At 64.2% G+C, this 27,972-nt stretch overlaps 1 protein-coding gene across 5 annotated transcripts; it reads right to left on the reverse strand.

The window, feature by feature from the left end:
- Nucleotides 1-560: 560 nt before the first annotated feature.
- On the reverse strand, nucleotides 561-27,770 carry CTTN (cortactin). Of its 5 annotated transcripts, none has more exons than XM_090257231.1 (18): nucleotides 27,676-27,770; nucleotides 23,292-23,387; nucleotides 21,293-21,379; nucleotides 21,110-21,183; nucleotides 18,847-18,976; nucleotides 15,981-16,091; nucleotides 14,942-14,996; nucleotides 14,439-14,549; nucleotides 13,030-13,140; nucleotides 12,466-12,576; nucleotides 12,041-12,067; nucleotides 10,338-10,393; nucleotides 7,866-7,935; nucleotides 5,983-6,131; nucleotides 4,732-4,815; nucleotides 2,851-3,022; nucleotides 2,073-2,144; nucleotides 561-1,740 (listed from the first exon to the last, which is right to left on the reverse strand). In XM_090257231.1, the coding sequence occupies exons 3-18, from the start codon at nucleotides 21,377-21,379 to the stop codon at nucleotides 1,604-1,606; spliced, it is 1,557 nt and encodes a 518-aa protein (XP_090113357.1). In that variant the 5' UTR covers nucleotides 23,292-23,387; nucleotides 27,676-27,770; the 3' UTR covers nucleotides 561-1,603. The 5 variants fall into 5 exon arrangements, with proteins under 5 accessions (XP_090113357.1, XP_090113339.1, XP_090113350.1 ...); XM_090257213.1 differs by having other exon boundaries at nucleotides 4,732-4,821; XM_090257224.1 differs by lacking the exon at nucleotides 27,676-27,770 and adding an exon at nucleotides 26,646-27,020 and having other exon boundaries at nucleotides 4,732-4,821.
- Between the last annotated feature and the right edge of the window lie 202 nt (nucleotides 27,771-27,972).

Here is a 27,972-nt window from a genome sequence, read left to right on the forward strand (position 1 = left end):
TCTGGGGGCTCTGAAGCAGAAACCTACGTGAGCAGGAGTAGCATGCAGAACGGTCTGCCCCTTGGTGGCCCCGCCACGCCCTGCCAGCGCCCACACATTGGAGGGCTGCTCCTCGGCTGCCCCCAGTGGCAGTGGGCCCCGGCAGTCCCAGGAGCCGGGCCCAGGGCCCCCCAGCCGCCAGGTCCTCTGCTCCGCGCTGGTTTCCTTCTGACGGTCGTGTCCTGTGCCCGAGGGAAAGCAATGCCTTCGCTGCAGTGCGGCCACCAACACAGGGTTGGCTTTGAGGACGGTAACTCAGAGGCGACTTTTAAACACAGCTTTTTCTAGTTGGCTTGGAGCCCTCGCCCCAACACTGGATGCGAGAGAACACACACATCGCAGCTCATAAAAAGGCATCCTCGAAGGGGCCCGGCTCCCTGCAGGGCCGCCGCAGTGGGCCAGGGCGGCAAAGGGCGGCAAAGCGCGGCGCGCACTGGGGCCGGGTGGGGCCTGCAGCGCCGACAGCGTGGCCGCCCCCACGCCTAACAAAGGGTCTAAAGCCAAAGCAAACCCCCAGCAAGTGGATCCAAAAGAGTTTATTCTGAATATTTAATTTACAAAAGTCATACCTATGAGGTGCGCTACAGAAATCAGATACAATAATTGCATATAAACCCGACCTAGTGTGAAGCGGACGCTGCAGAAAGGCCCCGGAAGGGAAACCTGCTGCCGGCCCCGACGCGCCCCAGAAAGGCCCCGCAGAGGCCCACGCGCGCCCCACGCAGGGTCCACGGAGCCGCCCCGGGACAGCCTGGCTCAGAGCACCGCCGCTCGCGCTGTATTGTTAGTCACGCCAGTCCATCCCGTTTTATTGTCATTTTAGGTGACACTTTGGCAAAGAGAGCAGGACCCCTCATGGGGAAGACGCTTCCGGCAGCCGGTGCAGAGGGCACGGGCGCTCCCACAGCAGAGGAGCCGTCTCCCGCGCAGCAGACCCGGGTCCGAGTGGCCTCAGCCGGGCACAGGCTGCAACCCCGGGCCATCCTGGGCCTGAGCGGCAGACTCGGGAGGGCGGTGTTTGAGGGCCGGTGACACGGCACCTTGGGGACAGGCAGGGGCTCAGCAGCCCTCCTGCGGCCAGGCGCCAGGCGTGAGGGACCGAGGGCGAGGCGGGAGATGCTGCGCGGAGACCGGGTCCTCGCCAAACTCCAGTCCTGCGAGGTTTCCCACACGAAAGGCGCTTCCGGCTCTCCCGGGCCCCTCCCTCCTCCTCCCTTCCCGGGACGGTGATTCCAGCCTGACACCCACTGGACCATCATTGGAGCGGCAGGACGAAGGGAGAGGTCCCGCCTGCTGACCACGGGGACGAACGAGGACAGCATGACTCAGACCAAGGAAAGGTCCCCAAAGTGGATCCACGTGACAGTTTGGCAAAAAAGAAAACAGCCTGAATGCACACCACCAGCCCCCAGTCCTCCCTCAGAGCATGATTACAGCGCGTTAGTGATCCTGCGGCGGGAACGCCCCCCAAAGCACGGGCGGGACATTAAACGCACAAGCGGCACAGCCGCGCCGCGGAGCCCCGAGGCGGAGGGCACGCACGCGGGCGGGCGGGCGGGCGGGCCTAGGGCCGCAGCTCCACGTAGTTGGCCGGGAAGAGCCCGTACCGGCCCCGGCACAGCCCGCGCCACCAGCCGTCGTCGATCATCTCGATGTTGGTGATGACGTCGTCGGGGTCGAAGGAGATCTCGTCGTCACCCGCTGGGGGACAGAGGGCGACAGTGAGAGGACGCGGTGCCTTCCCTCGGGCTGCGAGCACCCAGGCCCCCAGGCACCTGCAGACCTCGAATGCTGAGAGCAGACTGAGGTGACGGGTGTGTGCGCGTGTGCACGTGTGCGTGTGTGCTTGGTGTGCTTGTGCGTGTGTGTCTAGACAGATGGAATTTCTGTTAACACTGATGTAACTCCAAAATAAGTTATTTTGTAAACACTGTATCAGCGCTTTAAGAGTCAGATTCTTAAGAGACGGTGACATGACAAGGAGCATGACATGGGACATGGTAGCCCACCCCCTGCCCCCAGTGGCTCCTCACCAGCCTGGTAGTCATAGAGGGCGATGGCCGTGACCCCAGGGTCGTTTTCATATTCATCGTAGGTGTTGTCCTCTGAAAAGAAACCAAGGCAAGACCCGAGGGGGGCAGGTGAGCCGCCCGTTGCCGGGAGCCCGGGACACTGCCCGGGAAGATGGCTGTGGGCACCAGGCACCTGCTAGCAGCAGATGGACCCCAGCTCCCAACGCTGACACCACCCGGTGAGCTGACCCTGCCAGCTTTGTGGATAACGTTTAGGTGCCCGTATTTAGCCCTGTTAGACATGAGGCAGCGGGTCCCGGCCTCACGTCACCCTCGGGGAGAAGGTATGTGCTTTGCTGACACTCCCATCCTGCTGTCCAAGGAGGTGAGGGGCCTATGACAAGTCTGTCCTAAGAGACCGAAGGAAACCGCACCTGCCCAACAGACTGGGTTTAGTGTTCGTCCAACTAAAACGTCTACCGAGGTCTGAGCGTATGAAATTGCCTCGGAAAACCCCAGACACACGGGCTCCCAGAGCCGGGCCCTAGAGGACACTCCTGAGCATCTACTCTAAAGGACAGCGGCAGGAGCCCCTTCCTTCCCGCCCGCCCCTGCTCAGTGCCCCCAGGAACCCCCAGAGGCCATGCCAAGTCCCCAGGGCTCTAGAGCCAGACCCTGCTGGGACAGGCAGATGAGGGGGGCAGGTCAGACCTGGGGGACGGCGCCCGTTTTCCCAGGGAACAGCGGCAGAGCAGAATGGAGCGGGGTGCCCCTCCCTGGGGTGAGCAGGGCCCCTTACCTCCTTGATAGTGGCCTGGGGCCTCCGCGGCCTCGTAGATGGCCTGAGGGGTGTAGGCCAGGCCCTGCCGGCCGCTGGCGTCCTGGTAGTCGGAGGCCTCGCTGCTGTACGTGGCCTCGGGCTCGCTCACGGGGCCCCTGCGGCTCGGCTCGGCCTTGAACGAAGCAGCATCCTGTGCAGAGTCAACGGGGCGTTTCTCAGGACCCGTCCGGCCAGACACACTCTAGTCCCGCGGGGCTGAGACACAGGCACGGGCCTCAGGGACAGCTGGGCGTTAGCACGGTGCCACCTCCCGAGTGCCCTCGCACCCAGCACCCAGGTCCTACAGAAACACCGCCCCGGCCTGTCGGAACTGATGCTGCCGAACGGCCAGTCTGGCCGGGGCAGTCGCCGCCCCCCGAGGTCCCCCAAGCCCCTGGGCCACCATCGCACTGCCCGGAGCAGCAGGGTCCGCAGCAGGGGCGGGCAGGCAGGCTTATCCTCGCGCTGTGCTCAGGGTTGGAGGAAGGGGCCCACGGGCCACAAGCAAGGGCAGGGCCTCGGGGCAAAGCCACACACAGGTCACAAGCACCTGGCACCTGAGCCCTAAGGACATTTCTACGCCTCGGCACCCACGGCAGCTCAAACCAGGGCTTCTGACCAGGTCCGTCCGAGGGGAGACACACACACGGAGCAGCCCCGATAAGCGCGAGGGGCCAGGCACTGGCTTTCGATGGAAGGTGACCAGTGTGGGCCGGACAGCCCAGGAGAGTCACTACGGAGGCCGCGGAAAGAGGATACCACCTCTAGGCCAGACACTGGGGCCACTCAAGGGCTAAAGTGCAAGGAAGCAACAGACCCAGGGTCTGCTTCGAGCAAGTTTGTCTGGACGGAAGGGAGCAGCCTGGGGGGTGAGAGGTCAGGGCACGGTGCTGGGACGCGTGGTGGCTGCCAGCGGGCATCCTACGCAGGTCCGCGGCGGGGGCCCCGTCCTGGGACACCAGCAAGTCCCCACCCACCCACCCACTGGCAGCCCTCTGCACTAGGACAGCAGGTCAGTGCAGCTGTCCCCAGGGACCGGCGTCCAGAGCGGAGCATCACGACAGGTGGCACAAGGCCCCCGCGCTGGGCTGCAGGCAAAGGGGTGGCTCACGGGGAGGGCCCTGTGGGGATGGGACCAAGGGCCAGGCCGCTGCCTGCCTGCAGTGCCCCAGTCCGCGTCCCCTTGGCGGCTCACTGACTTTAGTCAGTTTCAGTCCCTCGCAACCGAAAGACCTCTGAGTGATGAGAGAAGACAGGTGTGAACCAGGACAGTGGCCCCTGGGACAGAGGGCAGGATGCCGGGATGGACCCAGCGCAGAGGTCAACGGGAGCCCCCAGTGGGTGAGGGCAGGGGAGGCAGCCATCACCCAGAGATGACGAGGGCACCAAGGGGTGGTGACAGCACATCCCTGGGACACAGGCACCGATGACAAGACTGAGGAGAGGGGGCCAAGAACAGCGTCCAGAACAGGACAGTCGAGAGGGGCTGCGGGAGAGAGACCCAGAGAGGCCAGGGAGCCAGGCCGCACGTGAGAGCAGCAGCCGTGCCAGGGTGTGGTCCCAGCGGCACAGAACAAGGGAGGGGACGGACACCAGCTGACCACACAGCGGCAGGAGACCTCACTGGGGGTAGTGGGCTGGGCGAGGAGGGGACCCCGTCCCACAAGCGCAGGGTCCGTGGAGGACAGAGCCTGGGTGTGCGCCTGGGGGACCCCCAGCCCCAGGGAGGGCTCCACTCCGGGCCGCCTTCTCCGGACAGGCAGCTTGCAGAGTGGAAGGGGTCCCTCTCTACCCAGGGTGGCACGGAGCTGGGAAGGGTGTCCCTGGGAAGCCAGAGCTGATCCGCAAACCGACACCGACCTCATAGATGGGGCTGGAAGGCGGCCTTTCCTGAGCTGGCTGCGGGGTGGCCGGCGGGCTTTGCTGCCGGGCTCTGGCTTGCTCCTGCAACTGAAAGAAGCACCGATCAGAACGCCCCAGCTCACCCTGAGGAGGCTGCACCCAAGCCTAACACACGCTCCCTGCCAGAGGCCAAGCCCCAGGAGATCCCCAGAGCCAGCCCGCTGTGCAGTGACCGCCACGCTGCTGAGCCAGCCGCCCGAGGACCTCAGCAGCCCCAGCCTCCCGCCGCCTCCACGCACACCTGGCTTGTGCCCCATGTAGTCAGGAAGGCGACGACACCACTGTTACCCAGCATCACCCAGCGCAGGTGACGCAGGTGACGAGACAACGCACCCTGAGCTGATGCTGAAATGGACCGAGACTCGGGGACCTTAAATCGGTGAATGAATATTGCATGCAGAACGGACATAAACCTGTGGGGGCCGGAGGGCAGATGGTGGTGGACGGAACGATGGCCCCTCTCTAACGGGGACCGGGGCGGTGCTGTCTTATGAGGACAACGGCCCCTCCTGACCCCCAGCACAGCTTACCCCCGTGGGGCCTGGGTGACCTGCGCCACCATGCAGGCAGAATGCCCACCTGGAGGGGACCACTCAGCCTCAGTTCCCAGGCAGGAGAGTGTTTTCTTCTGGTTTTTTTTCCCGAACATAATGAGGAAACCAAGTTTATTTCATGTGCAAGTATCCTAGGCCAGTGCAGCCTAGGTCTTTGCAGGATCGGATCCATTTACAGGACCTGAGTAGGGGGACCCAGGGCTGGGAGGCGCGGAGAACGAGGCCAATGTGTGCCTCGTGTTTCCTGACCAAGGAAGGGAAGGGACGAAACCGGGCCCTCTGTGGGGGCAGGGCAGGCGCCGGCCTGCTCAGTGGGGGCTGACAGCACAGGAGCACGCCCACGAGCCCCGGGGTTCCGGTCCTCCAGGGGGCCCCCGAGGGGAGCTGCTCCAGCACCACGTGCAGTCGTGCAAGATAAGGGGGGGCAGGGGCGGGGCACAGAACACACCAAGGGACGGCAAGGGAACCTCAAAGAACAGACGGGGTCGTGAGGGCGATGGCCTTTTTCTCCCCCAGCAGCCCAGCCACATCCTTCTCATGACCTCGTGCCCCTCTCTGGCCCGGCAGCCCCCTCGCAACCCCGTGCCCCTCTCTCGTGACCCCGCACCCCCCGTGACCTCACACCCCTCTCACGGCCCCGCGCCCCCTCACTCACGTTCAGCTGTCTCCGGGCCTCCTCCTGCTCCTGCCTCTCCTTGGCCATCCTCTGGGCCCTCTCCGCTTCCGCCCTCCGCCTGTCCTCTTGTTCCTTCTCCTTCGCGAGGTTTTCAAAGTTAGCTCTGATGCTGCTGGTCTTGCTGTTGGCTGCAAAGGGCAGGGGAGGAGAGGTTCCCCTGGGACATCAGACGCCACTGTTGCCAGGGTGGACCGAAGTCCCGCATGGGGTGACCAGCCCCACGGAACCGGCCGCCTCTGACCGGCCGAGAACAGAGCCGCCGCCCCCACTGCCCGCCCAGCACCCCACCGCAAAGCAGCCGCGGCCTCTGTGCCTGCCCCATGGCGGCCGCCACCGCCACCAGCCTCGCGTCGGGCGTCTTTTCTATCCCAATCGCCCCTGCCTTCTTTACCGCGCTCAGGAGGGAGGCCCCACTTCCCCGAGGGGCACCCTCCGGGACACATCTCCCCGTCTGGGGTGACGGGGTGGAAGCCGCACACAGCGCTGCCGCATGAGGAGGCTCAGGGGCGTCTCAAGGAGACATGTGGGCAACTCTGAGCTGGACCCCCTGACTTACGCACGTTTGGGACACGGCGGACATTTCCCCCAAAGGAACAAACAGCCTCTTGAGCCAAGAACAAGTGTTCTCTGATAAGCAAAACCAGAACGCTGGGAAGACCCGCAACCGCTGCCGGGAGCTCGGCGGCTCCCCGGTGTCACTGCGAGACCGCGGCCGCACCGATGGCGGCGACACCGGCGGGCACCGTGCGGTGACAGGGAATTCCACCCTGGGAAGGTCAGCAGAGCTGAGTGATACAGTCTTTTCCAAACGGCCGCACGTGTTACAAGCTGCTCTGTGCAGAGAGGCGCCTTCGCAACACTGCTCGGGCCTGGCAGCACCCTCACGTCCAAGTGCCTGTCCCGGGGGCCCAGACTATCCTCCCAAACAACAGCCTGAATGCAGAAGCAGTGGCGAGAAGTCAGCTGTCCCATGGGAAGCGGGTTTACATAAATGCGAAACTATGCCACCCGCCCCGGCTGGCGTGGCTCAGTGGCGTGAGCGTCAGCCTGTGAACCGAAAGGTCGCCGGCTCGATTCCCAGTCAGGGCACAGGCCTGGGTTGTGGGCCAGGTTCCCGGGTGGGGACGTGTGAGAAGCAGCTGATGGATGCTTCACTCTTGTACATGGATGTTTCTCTCCCTCTTTCTCCCTCCCTTCTTGTCTAAGAATAAAATCTAAAGACATAAATGTTTTTAAGAAAACAGTGCCACCCTTCTGCATTTCCGTTCTGTAGTTATTTTTAGGTAAAAAGTATTGTTAATATGCGACGGTCTTATCATTTTTACATGAACTAATGACACCACCCCCCACAGAAGCTCCTGAGGACCCCCCATATGGGCCCAAGGGCCCTGAGCGCTGCTGGCCCTGGGCGTCCGCAGTGAATACAGGGGGTGCCCCGCTTCCTGGCTCCAGCTGACCACCGTCCATCAGGCGGAGCGCTTTCCCTGACCACACGGCACTCGGGTGCACCCCTGGGACTGCACTGTGTGCCCCAAAACCCGGACTGCAGGGCACCTTCCCTGCAGCAGCCACCTAGGGGGCGGGCCGTGCACGCCCGGCCCAGGGCCCACACGTGAGGGGAGGACGGCATGTCCACCTGCTCCTAACGGGTGCGTCGTGGCCACGGCTGCAGGCCCCAGCGGTGGGGAGGCCCCTCTGCTTTGGGAAGCAGCGTCTCTCACGGCTGAAAGGTGCCCAGAGCCTCCGTGGATCGTCCACCAAAGGGAACAGAATCTCCCGGGCAGAACGCAAAACAGCCGCGCTCCGCGGCCCCGCCCCCACTGCCCCGGGACAGCATGTCGCTGCCAGGTCTCAGGACTCACCAGCCTCGACAGGGACAGTCTTCTGATAGGTGGAGGTCACCGCGGGGACATCGTCAAAGGAGGCGGCGTTCTACCAAGACAGAAACGGGGAGTCAGGGGGCACTTTCTGGTCACACGCTGCGACGGTGTGATGGTGTCCGCCTTATGCACACGCTCGAGCCTGCCCTGGAGCTTCCCAAAGAACCAACCAGGGGCCCCCAGGCCTCATGCCCACCTCCCTGTCCTGCCAATGACGGAGCCACGAGCAGCGTGGGGACACTCGCTGGTGGTCCCATGAGCCAGGGTCAGGCGACAAACCCACTCTGGGCTGGGGGTGGCAGAGTGGGGGCCCGAGGATCCCAGGGCAACGGGCCACCTGCGGGGTGCGACCCTGTGGACACCCACATCGGCCAGGCCCGAGGGGACGATACCCAGACCCAGGCGGTTCCCGCACCTCCCTAAGCTCAGCCCCCTGCTGCACAGGAGGGACGGGGAGAAGCGGGAGGGAGGGAGGGGGAGAGAGAAGGCCTCGCTCGCAGCATTCACGGGGCTCACGGGGCGACGGCGCACACGGCCCGGCCGCGCTTCCTGCCTGCAGCTCCACAGGGAGGCAGCTCACGTCTCGCCGTCACCAGAAACCGCAACCGTGCGACACGGGCTACTCCACCTGCCGCCTGAGGCCACCGCTCTGTCCTGGCCGAGGCCACCTCCAGGGACACCACGCTCCCCAGCCCCGCCCGGGGCCTCCCCACACCCCCTCAGGAGCTCTGGTCCCGTCCACCCCTCGGACGACCGCTGTCCAGCCCACCCAGCCCGGGGGACAAAGCGGGCCTGAACCAGCCAACTCCACGGCTCTCCTCCCCGCCGGCCGGGGACCCTGCCCACCAGCCTTCCGCCCCCACCCAACGCCCCCAAACCACCGCAAACCAGTGTCCTCAGCAGGACAAGGGCCACCACATCACTCTCCGGGACACGGCACCACCAGCAGCACTGCTGGATGCAGGTGGCCCTCCCACCTGGAAACACCCCTGGGACCAGCACCGCCAGACCTTGGGGCGCCCCTGCCCTGTGCCCCGCACCAGCCTCCTCGCAGGCCCCTGCGCCCCCCTGTGCACCGTGGCTCTGGGCCCGTCCCCGCCCGCGGGCTCCCGGGCACCCCAGCCGTGGGCAGCTGCAGCCTCTCCCACCCACCGCGGGCTCCTCCCGGGAGCTCGGCGGGCACAGCGTCCACCTGCGGCACTCCTGCTCTTCCTCTTCACCCCAAGCCCCCGCAGTACCACGCACACCCGTCAGCGGTCCCCCAACACCACCTCCCTGGCCTGACATCGCTGCGCCGTTCAACCCGCAGAAACCACGGCCTCGCAGCCCCGCGCCCCCCACGTGCCCGTCCCCAAGACAGCCTGCGCCTTCTCCACGCGGGGCCTGTCCGTCGCCCTCGGCACTTCCTGTGATGAACTGCGGCCCCTGGCAGGGTCTGCGGGGCCCAGGGTCTGGCTCCCGACCAGCGCTCCGTCCCAAGTCTTCGGCAGTGCGGTCCTAAAGAACGCTTAGCTCTTCATCCCTGCGGCGCCCCGGGCCCCGCGCCTGCGCACACACGGGGCCTCCGCGCCCCCGTGGCCGGCCACCTCCCGCGCTCCCTCAGCACTGAGCTCCGACTCACTTCCTCAGGACCCTCCCAGCCCCCCTGCCACACGGCCCAGCGGTGGAGCCCCCTGGTGCTGTCAGGGCTCAGCTGGGAGCCCAGTGGAAGTGGACGCCATAGGGCCAGCTCCTCCGTCGGTGACCACGGGCCGGGCAGGGACAGGCAGGGCAGCCTCGCACCTCCATTCAGCTGACCTGAGGGGCGGAGGCCTCGCGCAGTGTGGCCGCTCCGCGGTGGTGGGAGTGGGGACCACAGAACACTCGTCTGATCCTAAGACTCTGGGACCGACCGGGAGAATCAGGCCCCACAGAGGAGTGAGCCCCTGGGAACAGCTGAGAGGCAGCAGCGGCTCCAGGTGGACGCCGTCCCGAGGGTCCTGTCCAAGGACTCACGTGCTCTGGGTCCCCACACCTCTAAGGTGACAGCCACCGCCAGGAGTGGTGTGGAGCCCCGCTAACGTGGCTGGTGTGGCTGAGAACCTGCTCTCCAGTTTTGTTTAGTGCCACTGTACCCTGAGTCCTCGTGCTGGCCCTCACGCCCAACGCCGGGGTTGCGATGGCGGCCCAGCCTCCCCCCGCTGAGCCTGCCTGGTGGGGGCCCCGGACTCTAAAGGGAGCCAAGGACAGTCCGTGCCTCCCGGCACAGCCCTGAGGGACACAGGAGGGGGCCAAGCCACCCAGACACGGCCTGGCGCATGTGTGGGCCACCGCCCGCACGGCAACGGCACAGCCGTAAGTGTCCACCCGTCTGCCAACACAAGGCCACGCGCGGCCCGGCTGTCAGCGCCCTGAGCGGGAGCAGTTCCTGGACCCACCAACCACCAACACGAGGCCCAGGGCGGGGATGCTCACCTTGTCCATCCGGTCCTTCTGCAGCCCGTACTTCCCACCGAAGCCTTTGGCGTAGTCTGAAACGCGACACAACAGGGCACTTACTCGCGGGGCGGGCACAGGGCCGGGGCCGCAGGCAGGCGCGTGCACACAGGCCCGGCAATAGCCCCAGCGCAGCGAGAGCCAAGGCCCCCGTCATGCGGCCGGCGGAGGAAGGGACGCAGCAGGCCCTGCCAGGGCAGCCCTCCGCCAGCACCGCCTTCCCTGCCCACCGCGCCTCCAGGCACCGAGGAGGCTCATCTGCAGGTTTTCTCCTGCTTTTTAAAAGAAATCCCACGGGGTAATTCTAGCAGCCAACGCCCTCTGTGTGGCAGTCACACCGCCACAGCGTGACACGGAGCCACGGCCATCGCTGGACACTGGGACCCGGCTGGACACCGGGGCTCCCGGCCCTGATGCCGCCCTGCAGCTCGTACGTGCCCAGGCTCCACACTCCGAGTCTAGACTTTGACGGTGACATAACATGTGACTGCCCGAGGGAGAAAGGCCTGTGCCATTCGGCCCGCCGGCGCACACGGCTGGACGTCCCTGTCCCCCTCTCGCTTTGCGTGCCCCCTGCGGGGCTCTGGGCGAGGCTGCACAGAGGTGCCGTCTTCCAAAACGCAGGACGCCCCCCACTCAGAGCCCAACACACCACCACAAGGGAACACAGAGGCCCCCGGAGCCGCCCTGCCCCAGGCCCCTCGCTGCCATGGCGGCCCAGGGGGGTCTGGCCGAGCCAAGCCCACCGCCCCCCACCCGGGGCAGTGAGGCGGCCTCCTCGGTGACTTCAGAGAAGTCATGGTCGACAGCAAGAACCCCCATAGCAGGTCGCTAGGAGACCAGACACCCTATTCCAGAAACTGGTCATGTTGTGGGGTGGGAATGGTAATCACGTCTGACACACGCCCCAAAGGTCACAGTGGGAGACGTGAACGGGGGAAGAAAGGTACAAGCTACTGTGGATCCGGCATAAAACCGGGACTAAGCCCTGGGCAGTGTTGCTCAGTGGTTGGGAGCGTCACCCCATAAACCAAATGGCAGCGGGTCTGGTTCCTGGCCAGGACACGTCCCCAGGTTGCGGATTCAGTCCCATCAGAATACGTGCAGGAGGCAACCAACTGATATTTTTTTCTCTCTCTGTTTCTCTCCCTTTCCCTCTATAAAAGCAATATTTTTAAAAAGTCCTTGGGTGAATATTAAAAAAGTTTTCTAAGAGTCTAAAACGCCTAAGCGCCCTGCCGAGAGGCAGCAGGGGCCACGGAAGGCTGGCTCTGAAGCCTGTGCCCGAGCAGCCGCGCTGGAGGGGCGGGCGGGGGAGGGGCCGTGGTGCCCGGCAGGGGCTCGTGCTTGGCCAGCCTCTCCCGGTCCTCAGAGCCCGCAGCGCAGGGGACCCGCCTCCGAAACCAGCCTGACAGCCTGACAGCGGGGAAACCCCGAAGAGAGTGCGGTCAGTCACAGGAGCGCATGCAGGCCTCACACGCGTGGCCAACAGAGGGCGGCGCTGCGGAGCGCGGGGCCGCGAGCCAGCCCCCAGGCCCCCGGACAGTCACACGTGGGTTCGCAGGGTTAACGGGCAGGCTCAAAATCGCACACTCCAGCCGGTTCTGAAAACAGGTTAGGAACTATGTTCAAAACAACACAGGGAAGCCACTCCATGCTTCTAGGTCTTTCCAGGGTCCTACCCGTGCTGCAGGCCAGGGGACATGTCTCTGTGCGTGTGAAGAAAGAGACGCGTTACACTCAGCCTGGCGCGGTGGGGCCCTCAGCCCCGCTCCCGGCTGCGGGCTCGGGGCGGGGCTGTCTGGGCCACACTTTTCCCCAGGGGCGCGCTTCCTTCTGACGGAAAACCCTCTGCGTAGAGGCAGCGGCGCCTGTCTCCTTTCACAAACTGTGGTCCCCTTTGTCACCGAGAGGCCACGGGCTGGACGTACTGCCGCCCCCATGGCCGCACCCAAGGAGCGCCACAGCCAGGACCTGCGCCCTGAGCACCCGGGTGCCCCTCCCACACAGGAGCGGAGGGGTGCGCTCCAGGGGCTCGGGTTTCCCCACGGCTGCGAGGCGTGGGGCCGCAGCGAGGACACAGCACGCCCACCCGGCGACCCCGTACCTTTCTGGGACTCGTGCAGCTGCAGCTTCTCCTGGTGGTCCCAGCCCAGGGCGCACTTGTCCTGTCTGTCCGTCTGCACGCCAAACCTCCCTCCGAAGCCTTTCACGTAGTCTGCGGGCACGAGAAAGGCCATGAGCCGGGGTGTGGGGACAGCTGGGGTAGCGGGGAAAAGGCGCGTTTCCAGCGCAGTTCATGTGAACCTCGCCTGCATCCGCCCTCCCTCCCGGGTATCTGGTCACACTCTGGGTACCACGAGGGACCTGCTCTAGCACGGCTGGCAACAGCCCCACCTGCAGCCTCAGTCTCGTGAACAAGCACAGACAGGACCCATGGGAGAAGCCCCCAGGCCGGGACCACCACGGTGTCACGTCCACGGACATCAGGGTGCGACCCGCGGGTCAGAGCCCACAGAGTGGGGAGGCTGCTCTTGAATCTGCTGCTTTAAAGCCGGGTGTGGAATTAAAGAGACGCCTACGGCTGCCGGCTGAGGTCGGGCCCCCTTCCCGCTCGGGGATCCCGTCGCGTCGACGCTGTGGGCGGGGGGCGAGGTGAAGCTGAAGCCACCTTTCTGGGACTCGTGCTTCTCCGTTTTGCCTTGATACTCGAAGCCGACAGCGCTTTTATCCACCTTGTCCTTGTCGATGCCATACTTGCCACCAAATCCTCTGGAGTAATCTAGACACAGAGAAGGGCCGCTCACACACCAGCACAGGGTCAGGAGGCGCGAGGCGCTGAGCGCTGTCGGCACTGGGCAGGAAGGCTCTTGGGCTCCCTGGAGGACCACTGAGGACCACGGGGACGTTTAAAGGCACGACTTAAGTGCGATGCAAACCCGAGGAGCAGTAACACACCAGGCTGACAACGGAGCACCGGCCCTTTGTCCCTACAGACGCATGAAAGGACCGCACAGCACAGAGCTCTGCGGTCAGGACAAGCCCGAGCGGCAGGTGAGCAGGACATCGTCAAGGAGCAGCATCCGCCTGGAGCCCCTTCCCGTGACTTTCCACATCGGTTCTGCCCACCGCCACGCCCTTTGTAAGTAGTTCCTGCCACACAGAAGCACGCTGCCCCGTGGACACGTGAATGGGGCACAAGGCAAAGATCAAGTCCCTTCCGAAAGGGCCGGGAGCTGCTGCGGAGCCTGAGGCCCGCCCCACACACTGGCCTGTGCTCCCCGACTTCCCAGGGACAGTCCGAGCGCACCGCCCGGGAACGCACGTTCTGGTAGGGATGGTGGAGAGGGCATGGGCAGTCGGGGAGGCTGCAGACCGAGGGCCGGGGCATGACAGGAGATAAGCCCTCAGGCTATTGGCTGAGGCCCCAGAGACATGCAGGGCCGTGCGTTTCCCACGCCAGTTTTTGTTTTTCTTTCTAAAGAAACCTGAGTTTTCTAAATATGGGGGCACTCCATCTTTAAATGCTGGCATCTATTTGAAAAATGCCAATGTGCAGGCCAACAAAACAAACGCTGCCGAGGACCAACCCGCAGGACCCCCGCCGGGGTGTGGGTCTCGGCCTGCGGGACACAGGCCCATGGGCGACTGTCTGTGACTGACCATCGACGGGGCCTCGGGCCAACCTGGCACAGCGGTCAACACGTTCGAGTCCATGCCCTGCAGCCAGCAAGTCCGTTCCTAGAACGTATTGAGTGACCACCTGTGTATCTAAGATACGGTGTGAATGTGCTCCCTGGGGCTGGTTCTCCACGTCCAACATGGGAAGCCGCCTGAGGTCTACCCCTGAAGAGGGCCGGTTGGACGGATGACCGGATCGTCCCACAGCGACGACTGAGCCATCGCTACAAACACGGCAAACCTGCCCCACTGGCCTGAGAAGCCCAAGAGCGTGCGAACGTCTGAGCTAAAAGCCCACGTGCGTGCAGCCCCCACGACGGCCCAGGGATGAACGCCCCGGCGCATGGCCCGAGCGCGCGAGACCAAGGGGCAGCCCCACGGCCGGTGGCGTGGACGGACCTTTCTGGGACTCGTGCTTCTCCGTCCTGCCCTGGTAGTCGAAGCCCACCGCGCTCTTGTCCACGCGGTCGGCCTGCACGCCGTACTTGCCGCCGAAGCCACTCGCGTAGTCTGGGGAGACAAGGGCCGGGATGGCCATGCCGGTGCTCTGGTTACGCTGAGGCGGGGTACGGCGCACCCAGAGGCCAAGCACACGTCTTAAAAAGCACAGGAAGCCACCCACTGCCCCGCGAGTGACACTGGACACTGGGCAGCAGAAGCAGCTGCCCCCCACCCCCGGGAGGGAAACGGGCTGTTCCAATGAAGGTCAGCAGGTTCAGAAAGCTACGCAGAAGGCCCTTCTCAGAAACGACCCTCCTGTCTCCTACATCCACGCCAGGATGAGCAGGTGCACTCACCCCGGTCCCCTGGGAGCTGCGGACACCATGTGACCCTCGCTGTGGGGAGGCCACCTCGCCCCGCCCCGCCCCCGGGCAGCCCTCTCCGCCTCTCCTCCGCCTTACCTTTCTGGGAGGCGTGTTTCTCCGTTTTCCCTTGGTACTCAAAGCCGACCGCAGACTGCGGGACAAGGAAGGGGGAGACGCGTTTCTAAGTGCCTCCGAACAGTCTGATCCACAGGCTCGTGCGGTTTTTAGAAACATGAACCATGTTGTTTCTCGAACTTTGGCTCCCTAAGCTACATGCAGGTCCAATGGACACCCAGCGCTCTGGTGTTCGAATCCGCTCCCCACGTGACGCTCATCGAAGCCCGTGGCCACCAGGCTGAGCCTCATCCCTGGGGCCTGTCCACCCCGGGGCCGGCCACTGCGCAGCGAGTGCCGCTCACGGGTTTCAGCCCCTTACCACTCGGAAGCTTCCCCTCCGCCTCACAGACGGGCTTCTCAGAGGAGCCCTGCTGAGAGCCTGTAACGCCGGCCAGGAGCAGGGCACCAGCCCCGGGGACGGACGCCACTATCCCCCCGTCTCCCACACCATGGCTGAGAGGCAGCCGGGCCAGGACAGACAGATGTCCCGCTCCCACGTCTAGGCTCTCAAGTGCCACCACAGGAAACGGGTGACTGAGTCAGAGGGCGAGATGACGGGCCGGGGCCCTGGGCCACCCGCACCGTGCCTGCAGGCCGAGTGCAGCGCCACAGGTGACACCACGCGGCCGTGCGGGCTGTGAAAGCGCCCGTGACAGTGACACCGAGCAGCGAGGGTGACAGAAGTGGTCCCTGCCGGCACATTCCTGGGCACGCCTCAGGTGTCCCAGTCCGTCTGGTGAGCAGACACGAACACGGGGTTCCTGCAGCAACGCCGAGGAAGGCCCTTACACTGAACTACTCCCGCCTCTTCCCGTAGCCCGCCGGCCGCCGCAGGGCCGCGGGAGTGGGGGCCGGGCAGCCTTCGGCGCGGACAGACCCCCTGATGTCCCCGAGCAGGAGACACCTCCATGGGACCTCGAGAGGCCCAGCGGACACCACGGGCACGCGGCAGCAAGCGCTGACCTACAGGAAGCGGCCCCTCCCCGTCCCCAGCCCTGGCTCCCAACACATCACTCACCTGGTCAACTCTGTCCACCTGGACACCAAACTTGCCTCCGAAGCCCCGGACGGAGTCCACCTGCGAGCAGTGCTTGGACAGCTTCGACTGGTACTCGTGGCCGACGGCCGACTGCAACGGGGGCGCAGAGTCAGAGGCCCCGCTCGTGGCCGCAGCGGACCCGCCCCGGCGCAGGCTCTCGGAGGGCAGCCCCCTGCGGCCGCGCAGGCGCCCCTGTTAATCGCGCTCCGTGGGAATGACTGTGCGGGGGTGCTGCTGATGCCTTGGGGACCGAGGGCGTGGCCCCTGCTCCCTCGGCCTGGGCACTGCGCCCTTTGCAAGCACAGCGCTTTGGCACCCGGTCGCCCATCATCAACATGGGTGCCCGCGGCCGCTGCTGGGGCACAAGGGCCGGGGTCCACGGCCGCCCCAGAGCGCCCAGGGTCCACACACCTGAAATGACTACGACCCCAACTCGGCAGCCCCGGCCCTGCCCAGCCTCACCGCCCCGCCGGCTCCCAGGTCAGAGTGGACAGCTGTCACACACCCTTTCGAGGGCAGCAAGGACACACGTGCCCCAGTGCAGGAAGTGCCCCCACCACACCGCCGGCGACAGGGAGGGCCTGTCAGAGGCCCCAGCAGACCAAAGCGGGGGCAGGTGTCACGGAAGCAGGCCCACAACATGGCTGATGCCCCGTGGGCCGCGCAGAGGGCCCGCTCCTCCTGCGCGCCGGGGCGGCGGCCGGTGACCGGGGCTGCCGAGCTGACACGCACAGCTGACTGCCAGAGCCCCAGGCCCCGGGCTCCGAAAACCTGCGGCGGAGCCGGCCCGCGCGGCCTGCAGGCTCACAGGCGGAGAACGCGGCCAGAGCAGGGCGCCGAGGCAGGTGCCAGCATGAGTCTCCTCAGAGAGAAGTTGCAAGAAAACGGGTCTAGAAAGGGGACCAGAGTGACAACGTGGCGTTTTTCCAGCTTTTTGACTGAAACAGATTATCTCCCAAGTGCCTGTGACCGTAGTGTGACCGTCAGCACTGGGCGGGCGCCCAGCGTCCCCCAGGACTAGGACGTGGCTGAGACGAGGGACGGAGCCTGCATGGCGACCACGGCCACCTGGGCCTGAGAGGAGCATGCACAGGACCCGACAGCCACTGCACCTCCCAAACGTGTGCTCCTCCAAAACGGGTTTTTCTGGAAATCTCTGCCACATATTCCCCAATTCTCAACACATGGATCTCAGGCTTTTTGTTTTTTTTTTCAATTTCTAAAAGAACAAGTTACAAATGTTGTAAGCCAGGCGTGCCTGCGTTTGAGTCTCAGTCACTTCCACGTGGGCGGGCAGCTAACCTTCTCCAAAGGTGCACTGGGCACAGGGGACCACGGGCCTGCAGCAGCCCCACTGGGTCCACCTTGGAAGTGACCACCCGGCGGCGCCCACTGGGAACGTGAGAGCGTGTCCCCGAGCCGCCCACGTGCCACGGCCACGTCGGCCAGAGGGCGGCTCCAAGTTCCCCCAAGATGCCCTCCTGGAGCCATCGCGGGCCAGACCGGGCACAAGGGGAGGACGCGCCCCAGCCCCGCTGAGCCTCTGTGGGAAGGACGGCATGGAGGGCAGCAGCGAGGACAGGGGGAACCCAGGCGGCAGGAGGGCCCCCAGGTGCGGCAGCTGTAGAGGAGCCAGGCCGACAGCAGCGTCACGGCCGACAGCCGGCCCGTCCTCGACAGCAGCATCACGGCCGACAGCCAGCCCGTCCTCGACAGCTCGCTCCTCCCCTCGGGGCCTGCGGGCCCACGACTTCCTCTTTGCTCTGAGCCCCCACGGTCCCAGGGCAAGGGCCTTGCGGGGTTCAGGCCCCCGCCTGCCGCTTCTCCCACCACCCGGAACGTGCGAGGTCAGCCTGTCTGCGCCGCTGAAAGCTGCCAGACTTCATTTCAGAATCCGAAGGTGACTCGGCTGCCCGCGTCCTCTGCCTCGGCGTCAGGCCACACGCCAAACACCCGTCTCTTTCCTGCCGCTCGCCCCAGCCCTGGGCTGATTCTGGGCACGACTTCGGAGGCCCATGGGCCTCACGCATCTGCTCCGTGGTTGACAGCACAGACGCTGAATCCGAGCCGCGCTTGGGGACGGGCATGAAATTACAGAGCAGAACCCGATACCAGTGGACGCTCGTCCCCCCAGATGGGAGGCAGACGACTGGGGGCCCAAAGCCGCTCGTGCGCCCGGCTGCGCCCCCCGCCCTGGGGCGGAGCAGAACGAAGGAGCTGCCCAGCCAGGCAGGCAAACCTGACAGCCCGCTATCCTCCCCCCTGGGGAGACGTCACCGCCACCCCACGCCTGGCACTGCTGACACTGCACTGTCCCACCAGCACCTCCGTCACCAGGAACATGCGCTTGCCCGGTCCACGGCCCATCCGCTGGGCGAGTGCTCTCCCTGGCCTGGCGGTCAGACTTCGTGCGGAGAGCCAGGCCGCCCCCTGAAGGTCACTAAGTGCACGAAGGATGTCAGCACGTCTGAAGGCTGCACTGTCACCCACGATGTGAACGAGGTGCCCTCAGACCTGGTTCGGGTCCCTGTCCCGTCCCCATGTGGTACGACAGAGCCGGCACATGGAGGTGTGGGCGGTGGGGACGCCGACGCCTACGATGCTGTCCCAGCCCAGGGCTGGTCCCTGGGGGCCGCCTCCCGCGCCGGGGCCCCCACCCCTCAGTCCTCTTCAGTACCGCAAGCCTCTCAAAGGAACATGAACCGGCATAGGACACCTTGTGGCAAATCTCGTCCTCAACAAACTGACTCAGAGCTGGATGTGACGACCGGGTCCCAGGGACAGCTGCGCCAACCCGGGGAGCGGCCCGAGCAGGCTGGGAGCCGGCACGGCGCCGGCCACTTACTTTGTCCATCCGGTCCTGCTCCACGCCGAACCTCCCTCCGTAGCCGTGGGAGGCTTTCGGCCCCGTTTCCAGCTCCTTCTCCTTGAGGGACTGGTGCTCCTGATACACGTTCTGCCTCAGCTTGTGGATGCTGGGGGGGCGCACGCGGTGGGGACGGGGTCAGACACGGGCACGTCAAGGGCCCTGACCCCTGCCCACCCCATGCTCCCCGCAGGGCCCAGCCAGGGCGCCGTGTGCTCAGCAGTTCCGAGCCACAGCGAGGCCACTGAAGGGCGACAGGCCTGCCCGCACGCAGCGCGCCCCCCCCACCCTGGAATATGAGCTCTCCTCGCTCACTGCCTACGGAGAGAAAACTCGGCTTCAGGGCCGCCGAGTGGGAGCCCGGTCCTGTCGAGAGCGCCCGAGGCAGGGGAGGCCCTGCCCACGTCCCTCACGGTGCTCCAGGGACACCGGTAAAAGCCCAGCGGCACAGAACGCTCAGCTGCCCTGCACCTGAAGCGCCCCAGCTCCTCACCCACTCAAAGGCACAGGGGAAGATGTTCGGGGTTACGCCCCAAAGCCTTTTCCACTTAACACACCAGGGACAGGGGAACGTCCCCAGATGTGGGCCAACGTGGACAGGCCGGGGAGCCTCTACGCTGTCACTGTCAGGGGACCCAGAGGAGCGTGAAGCCACCTCAGCACTGGGCCCTCCTGCCCAGGGACGCCACGCCACACCTTCCACATCTGGCCAACAATCCCACAAGAGGGACCGACAGACAGAGCAGGCTTGGACAGCACCCCGCCCCTCATGAGCAGAAGGGAAGACATTGCTCCTGAAATCCTGGAGGGGCCCCAGGGCACCCCGGCTGTCCCAGCCCCCACGAGGTCTCCCTGAAGTCCAGCCAACCCAGAGGCTGCTCGTCTGCTTGCTCCCCAATTCGTCCTCCCCTCCACGTTTCCCAAACGGGGAACAGGAGAGAGAAAAGGAACAGGGACCCAACCAATTCAGGAATCAGCCTATCCCACAGCCCATGGCCCCGTCCAGTGCAGACCCAAGCCGGCTCCCAGGCCCCGCTCCTCTGGCTAACCCCCATCCAGGGACGTTCTGAAGGGCTCCTGTGCAGGGCACAGGCAAAGCGAGCCAGGGTGGGGCACCCGTCCTGCACCCCGCTTCTCGTGTGGATGAGCCTTCCCGACAAGAGCAGCCTCCACTCACTGCAAGGATTCGGGAGCTGGCAGGACAACTCTCCATCCGCAATGACCCAGCAGCTCCTGGGGACAGTGTGCCCCGAACCCAGTGCAGCCTAAAAGGCAAGTCTGAGCACACTGGAAAGACTGCTTTTCACCCTGGCTGGTGTGGCTCAGTGGACTGGGCACCGGCCCGCAGACTGAAAGGCCGCTGGTTCTATTCCCAGTCAGGGCACAGGCCGAGGGGTCTCGGGCCAGGTCCCCAGCTGGGGGCGTGCGAGAGGCAACCGATCCATGTTTCTATCCCTCTCTTTCTCCCTCCCCCACACCTCTCAAAATAAATTTTTAAGAAGTTTTTTTTAGAGTTCCTTTTTTCTACACTTCCTGAGAAGGAAACGACCCTAGAGGTGGCAGTTTAAGATAGTGCCTCGTGAGGGACAATGACATGCCTCTCAGTCCTCTTGTTCTGAGCTTCTCGTGAGAACGCAGTGCTCGGACCACAGCTCAGTGTCCGGGGACAATAAAATACTGTAAGAGGAAGGGGCGGCGTCTCAGGCCAAAGGCGCTCGAAGCCCTCGCCTGGGTCGGCAACGGGCCTTCGCACAGAGCGTTCGGGCCGGCGTGCGCCTCGGTACACGCCACACCGGGAGCGGGCTCCCCAGAACCGCACGCACATGTGCACACGTGTGCACGCACACATAGGCACAAAGGCCACGCCTCAGACTCAGCCACTCTGTAAACACCAGGCACGAGATGAGCGGGGCCCGCAGTGACGGGCAAGGGCCCCCATGGTGCAAGAGGACAGCGCCCTCCCTCCTTTCAGATCGCTGACAGCAGCACCGAGAAAGCCTTGCCCGGCCCAGTGGCCCAGTGGCCCAGTGGTGGGGCCTCACCCGCAGACCGAAAGGTCGCAGTTCGCCTCCGCTGTAGGTTCCAGCCCCCAGAGGCCACCGCAGGGGGGACGCCCCCCTCTCACACGGACACCCCTCTCCCTGTCTCTCTCCCCTCCCTCCCGCCGCGCTGACACTCAGGGAGCGTGTCCTCGGTGAGGACTCAAAATCCGGAAAACGCAGCGCGGAAGGAAGCCCCTTACTCGATGTGCTCCTGGTGGCCGGAGCCCTGCACGGTCTTGGCGCCCCAGCGCTGCTCCTTCTCACTCACGTCGTTCTGGAAGAGAAGGCGAGTGGTCGGCACAGCCCGCAGCCCGGGGTAAGGCCAGGGCCCCCCGGGACGGCTCAGCCGGCCGCTGTCAGGGGGCGGGGCACCGCTGACTCACCACGAAGTCGGGGTCGGTCTCCCAGTCGTCGGCACCGCCGTCGTCCTGGGCGACGGACACGGTGTGGCCCGCCGAGGCCTTCCACATCTGCGGGGCAGAGCAGGGCAACAGGGCTGAGGCCGCCACAGGCCACGCACATGCCCTCGGCCCAAAGCCGCCGCAGCCCTGAGACGCGACAGGAGGGCTATGAGCAGAGGGTCCCTGGACCCCTGTGCCCAGGTGACACGGTAGAAACATGAGGACCCCAGAGGACGCAGTACAGTAGCTGACACTGTGGTCTGGTGGCATCAGAAACACACCAGAAAAGCCCTGGCTTCAGCTCCCATGAGAACATTTCTGCAAAATGGAAGACTCCCGTGTGCAGAGACTTCATCCACGAGGACAGCTCTGTCTCAGAGCGGAAGGGCATGAGCTCTCCAGGAAGGGACACACTTACCGTCACAAGGGCAATGCAGCACGTCACCCGTATTTTACCACCATTTAAAAAACAAAGAGAGCCCCCTCTCTGATGTCAAATACTCACTGGAAGCGTAACAGCGGCCTGCCTGCCCGGGACTGACAAGCCGCACGCATTTCAGGTCACACACCGGCGGCAGCGCTGCCACGCGCTCCTGTCCCGGGTCAGGCAGCTCTGGGACAGGCCGCCCGCCCTCCCCAGCACCTGCGCCGCTCGGCCTCAGCCAGTACAGCCGCCTCCGTCCGTGACCACAGAGGGAGAACCCAGCTCCGGAGAAGAATGGATTCGTTTTGCACACCGGCGCCAACAAAACCTCGCCCGGGCCAGGAGGCAATGGGAGGCAAGTTCAGCTCAGCACCCCCGGAAGTCCTGCCCGGGCCCTGCAGCGCCTCCCTGGGGCTTTTGTGCCTGAAGGCCGGAGGGACAAAAGCCCCCCACAGGCCTGAGAACCGACACCACCCACCCGCTCTGCTGGGTCTCAGTCCGCATTCAAGGCAGTAGCGCCCTGGAACCAGGACACTGCTCTCAAGTTTACAGATGGGACTCCTGCCGCGAACCCTGGGCAGGGAGCTGTCTGCCGCGGCGGGGCAGGACCTGCGGCGCCCGCCCTGTCCAGGTCCCCTCGACCCTCGTTCCCCTCTGCTCAGGTGTCCCGAAGCCCTGCAAGGATCTCCCTGGTGTGACCTTCTGTGACGTGGTTTTAGAGGAAAGCGACTAGGTCTCCACCTGGGAGGCACCCGAGGGTGCGGTTCACAAAGGAAGTGGCAGCCACCGGAGCTCAGTGATGTCCCATGGCGCCCGCCTCCCTGGGTCACGCCTGTCCGGGGCCCCACAAGGTCCTGTGCAGGGGCTGCCCCGCCATGGGACACCCACTCCTGCATGTGGTTCTAACCCCTCAGGGAACAGAAAAGAAAGGCCCAGGATGGCCATGTCCCCTAAGGCAGCGGTTCTTCAACCTTCCTAACGCCGCAACCCTGCAATACAGTTCCTCATGTTGTGGTGACCCCCAACCATAAAGTTATTTTCGTTGCTACTTCATAGCTATAATTTTGCTGTTTTGAATCATAACGTAAATATCTGATATGCAGGATGTATTTTCATTGTTACAAATTGAACATAACTAAAGCATAGTGACTAATCACAAAGACAATATGTAATTACATACGTGTTTTCCGATGGTCTTAGGCAACCCCTGGGAAAGGGTCGTTCGACCCCCAAAGAGGTCGCGACCCACAGGTTGAGAACCGCTGCCCTAAGAAGGTGAAAGCACAGGTCTCTGCCCCTGCTTTTGCGGACGCAGCAGGAAACCGTGAGCAGAGCCCTGCTCAGTGGGAGGCCAGACCGCCCCCCTCCCCCGTTCCTCCACTCCAGAGTTTTCCGCCATCCCCTCCTCTTTCCAAACATAGGCCACCCTGGGAGCTCGACCCCACTGTTCAAACAGGGCAGTCTGGAGAGCCACGGTCCCTATCTCAGCGAGCCCAGCGGGACTGGGGTCCACCGACCGTCCAGGAGCCAGAACGGTGGCTGGTCACACGTACGAACCTTTCTTTCTGGCTGAAGGTGACAGGCTGTTCACCAAACTCTGCTGAGAAAAGCGAGGTCCAGTGCGGGCTCTCTGGGCATCTGGTGACGTGCCGCCTGCAAGCAGACGCCGGGGGTAAAGCTCAGAGGGTCTCGTGGCCGGTGGTCGGGCAGGCCCTCAGTGCGGAGATCCTTCTAGATACCCCAAAACCCTCCCAGATGACGAGGGCGTACACAGAACTCGAAGGAGGCCGAGCAGAGCCACCTGTTACTAACCAAAGAGCGCACCACCGTTCAGACCCATGGAAAAACCACAGGAAACACGAAGTTTCCAAAGTTGATGACTGCGTGACGTGTCTTCTCACCCAAACCACAGTGGCCTGATCGCCAGCACACACCTCCTGTTCTCTTTCCCTTCACTCGAATTTTGTTACAGGGTGAGAAAACAGAGGGGTGCCCAGAACGCCCCGCAGCCTTGGTTTGGGGGTGGCGGAGGGGACGCAGTGGGGCACAGCTGTTTTTACCCGAGAGAGGCCTCTGCATGTCTAGGGCAGGTGGCCAGTGCCTTAGTTATGCCAATGGCCATGGCCTTCCCAGGAGCCAAGAAGGTGGGAGGGGTTCTGACAGTAGAAAGGTGACAAAAGAGCTTAAGGGGCCAGTGCAGAGCTTCCCTGGTGGCCCGCAAGGGTCGCCCTGCCCACTCAGTCACAGGCCCTTGTCAGGGATTTAAAAATACAACGGCAGCCATTAAGCAAGGTAAGGGGACGTGCTGGGTCCCGTGGGAGAACAGGGCTCTGAGCAGGTGCGCTCACTGCCCCCCCCCCCCCCCCCCCCCGCCAACCTGGAATAGTGTAGAGGGAGACCTGCTTTTCTCAACACTAGTTGCTGGGTTTTATACCAAGTCGCCATGTGAAAGAAGCCCCCTTTGCTCGGTAACAACTTGACGTTGCTCAAAATAATAAAATTCTCCCGGAAGGGGTCACACGTGGCTGGGAGAAGCCGAGCGACGTGACGGCTAAGGGGACGCAGACACAGGCCAACGCGGGGAGCAGAGAACAGGCTGCGTTTCTCCTGGACAGATCCGGTTTCCATGCAGGGATCAGGCTCCGACTCCCCAGCTACCCTCACCAGCTTTCCTGCGAGGCTACTCACGGCCCCAGCCGGGCCCCGCACTGCTGGGCAGCACCGAGCAGGGGAGTACCGCCCCCCGGTTCCCAGGGGCCAGCCCGTCACAGGCAGCTGGCCAGGAACTGGCTGCTGCAGGCTCCGCTGGCCTGGCCCACACTCAGCCTCCTGCCGAGCTCCCCACCCTCCGATTCGCTGCTTTTCCTCCCCAGCCCCTCCAGACACCCGAGCTTGTGCAGGGTGCTCAGCGCGCCCTGGGCACTGCATAGAGCTCTGCCCGAGGGCCACTGGTGATGGGCTCAAACCTACAATCACGCATTACCTGCTCAACATTGTAAATTTAAAAATAAAATCACAAAAAATAACTGTTTGAACAATGAAAGCCTTGGGTGCATTCCAGATCCATGATAATGCCTCCGGGCCCCTGACGCCATACACGAAAATCCACTCAAAAATGTAGCAAAGACCTGAAGGTCTGAGCTAAAGCTATTACACTCGTACAGGAACACAAAGGACGGGTTTCCGTGCCCTTGACTCTGGCGACAGGGCTTTGGCGAGAGGAACAGATGGGACACAACGTAAAACTGGGAGCATCAAAGGACCCCGTCAGGAAAGCAAAGACAGCTCAGGGAATGGAAGAAACCATGTCCACACCACGCACCCAGAACACATGAAGCCCCCTCCACAAGTCAATAATGAAAAGGACGAGGAAGCACATTTCAAGTGTCTGCACTGACCTTTCTCCAAAGACATACAAATGACTAACAAGCTCCTGAAAAGCTCCTCTGCATCATTAACCACAGCGAGACAGCAGCGCACCCCTAAAATCAAGACAGACAGTGACGAGTCTGGGGAGCATGTGCACAATAAACTGGAACGCTCATGCGTGCCGCTGGTGGGGGTGTAAAATGAACACGCGGTCCGGCACGGAGTCACCATGTGACCCTGGGCGGACACCCAAGAGGAATGAAAAAGTGTGTCCACATAAGAACGAGCACAGGAATGTTCACGGCAGCGTGGTCACGCCAGCCCAGGGTGAAAACCAGCCGACGGGCCGTGCCATGGAGCAAGCACACGGCACCTGCTCTGTCGGCACAATGAGCTACTCGTCGTGATAAGCAGGAGTGAGGCCCCGGCTGCCGTGGCTCCGTGGACTGAGCACCGGCCTGCAACCCAAGAGATCACTGGTTCAGATCCCAGTCAGGGCACCTGCCTGGGTTGCAGGCGACAGATGGAAGTTTCTCTTCCTCCATTTCTCCCTCCCTTTCCCTCTTTCTAAAAATAAATAAATAAAATCTTTAAAAAAATAAACAAGTGAGGGCTGACACACACTAAAGATGGGTGACTCATGACAACATGCCATGTGAAAGAAGCCAGACACAAAGGGCCACGTGTTACACAGCCCCTTTCTACGAAATGTCCCCAGCTGGGGAACCTGTACAGAGAAAGAAAGTACGTTAGCCTTCGTTGGGGAGAATGGGGGTGCGGGTCGGGGTGTGGGGGTGAGAGGGGAGCTTTACAGGTTTTCTTTTCGAGGTGATGAAATTAACCTAAAATTGACTGTGGTGACGGTTGCACAACTCTGTGAACAGACTAAAAACTAGGAAATTGTACCTTCTAAGTGGGTAAATTGTACGTATGTGAAGGATATCTTGATAAAGTTGTTGCCAAATAAACAAACAAACCAATTCAACATGAACACCTCTATCCTGAATACGTTAACAGCAAAATTCCTTGCAAATGTCACGGTGCAGATTAAGCCTGCGCAAGTGTGAAGCATGTGAAGCAACCTTGCAGGTCACATAAACAGAGACCAAGTCCCGTCCAGGGGGCCTTGAACGCAGAATTAGCTTTAACCCCGCTGTCGCCAGGGGAGCAGAAAACCCAGAGACCAAACAGGCACTCCCACCGCCGGGCCGCTCGCGGCTGCTCCCTGGGCCAGTCGCCTGGTCTCCGTGCCCCAGTCCACTCGAAGCGCCTGCCGGCACCCCGACACCGGGGACAGGCAGCACCTCCGCACGGCAGCTCCAGGCGGCCCAGGACCCCTGGCTACTGCAACACAGGCAGGCAGGGCCGGCGCTCTGGACTCAGCGCACCCCACTGTCTGAGCCCCTACCAAGCGGCTGGGATCCGAGTCCAAATCCCCCATTATGCTCATTCACACGTATTTTAAAGGTAAGTTCATCAAAATGCTCCAACTAAGTCAGCTGCAGTGGGGGGTAAACTCCCAGAGACCGGGGGATAAAGTACCAAACACAGCTCTGCGCCCCTGGGCCCTCGCTCTCGGGTCTGATCGCCTTCAGGGCTCCGTCCTCCCGGCTCCTGGAGTATCTGGGCGTAGTCTCCGGACCCGGGAGAGTGAAGCAGCGCCGTCTCAGTGTCCCGGGGCGGGTGACTCACCGTGGTCAGACCCGGGAATGCGGACAGGGGTAGGAGGGGCCCCCCCGGGCTGGGCTGGCCGGACGGCCGGGCGGGATCGGGCGGTCAGGCCCCGAGCGGTGCGCCCCTGGCAAAGCGCGGGGAGGGGGCGCCGTCCGGGAAGGCTCCAGAGCTGTGTTCCGCCAAAATGGAACTCCCTCCCCGGAGGCCGACACGTCCACAGATCCCAGGCAGGAAGCCCCGGCCCAGGGCCTCACCTGAGCCCCCCCGGCGGCCACCACGCTCCCGCCGGAACACCGAGGCGATCGAAGGAGGAAAAACAAAACAAACACCCCAAAGCACGTTTCGGTGACTCCCCGCGCCCGCCGGAGGGGCCGGCCCCGATCCGGGGCCGCTCCGCTGCGCGCGCTGCTGCGCTCCCACTGACCTGATTGCAAACCGGGCCGGTCGGTGCGGCCCTCCCGGCGCGACAGCCGCCCCTGGACCCCGGCCCCTCCCGATCGAAACCGAGCCCAGGGCCCCAGCCCCGCCCCTCGGCCTCCCACCTTCGCCCCCTAAACCCGCGGGCCCAGGGCCCCCTGCCCACCTCCGGCTCCTTCCCCCGGGCGCTGCGACCCTCCCCATCGGGCCCCTCGGCCGCCCCTTCCTCCTTGCAGCCCCGCCCCTCCCCTCGGACCCCGAACCCCCTCCCCTCGGAGCCCGGCCCTCCCCTCTGCCAGCCGCGCGCCCCCGGCCCGGGGAAGCCTCGCCCGCGCTCCCCCCGCGCCCGAAACCGCGAGCGGCAGAGCGGCGAGACCGCGGCGGCCGCAGCTTCCTTCCCGTTTCGGGCCGGGCTGCGCCCTGGGAGCGCCGGAGAGGAACCAGCCACCCCCCCCCCCCGGCGGAAGCCGCGCTCGCTCACCGCCGTGGGCTCGTGCGGAGCGGCTGGTCCCCGGGTCCCGACGCGCCCGGCGCTCCCGCGGCTCCCAGAGCTCCCGGCGCCCGCTCCACTTCCGGTTCCGCGGACGGGGGCGGGGTCTCATCCGGGTCCCGGCGAGGCCCCGCCCCCCGGCACGCCCTGCCGATCCCCGGTTTGCAGCCGCGGGAGCCGGGAGACTACGCGGCGCGGGCGGCGGGGTCCCGGGCAGCTTGCGGCGCGGCTGCCCGCAGCCTCCCTGCGCACGTGGCGCGGGCCGAGCTCCGCCGGGTGCGGGCCTGC

Source organism: Furipterus horrens, unplaced genomic scaffold (assembly GCF_987537825.1).
Source record: "Furipterus horrens unplaced genomic scaffold, mFurHor1.1.pri manual_scaffold_2, whole genome shotgun sequence".
Lineage (NCBI taxonomy): Eukaryota > Metazoa > Chordata > Mammalia > Chiroptera > Furipteridae > Furipterus > Furipterus horrens.

Coding starts and splice junctions, on each gene's coding strand:
- CTTN (XM_090257213.1), bottom strand. CDS start 21,379: ATGTGGAAGGCCTCGGCGGGCCACACCGTGTCCGTCGCCCAGGACGAC. Junction 12,068..12,465: donor GCTGCACGAGTCCCAGAAAG/GTACGGGGTCGC, acceptor TCACACGCACAG/AGACATGTCCCCTGGCCTGC. Junction 10,394..12,040: donor TCCCCTGGCCTGCAGCACGG/GTAGGACCCTGG, acceptor GTCGCGTTTCAG/ACTACGCCAAAGGCTTCGGT.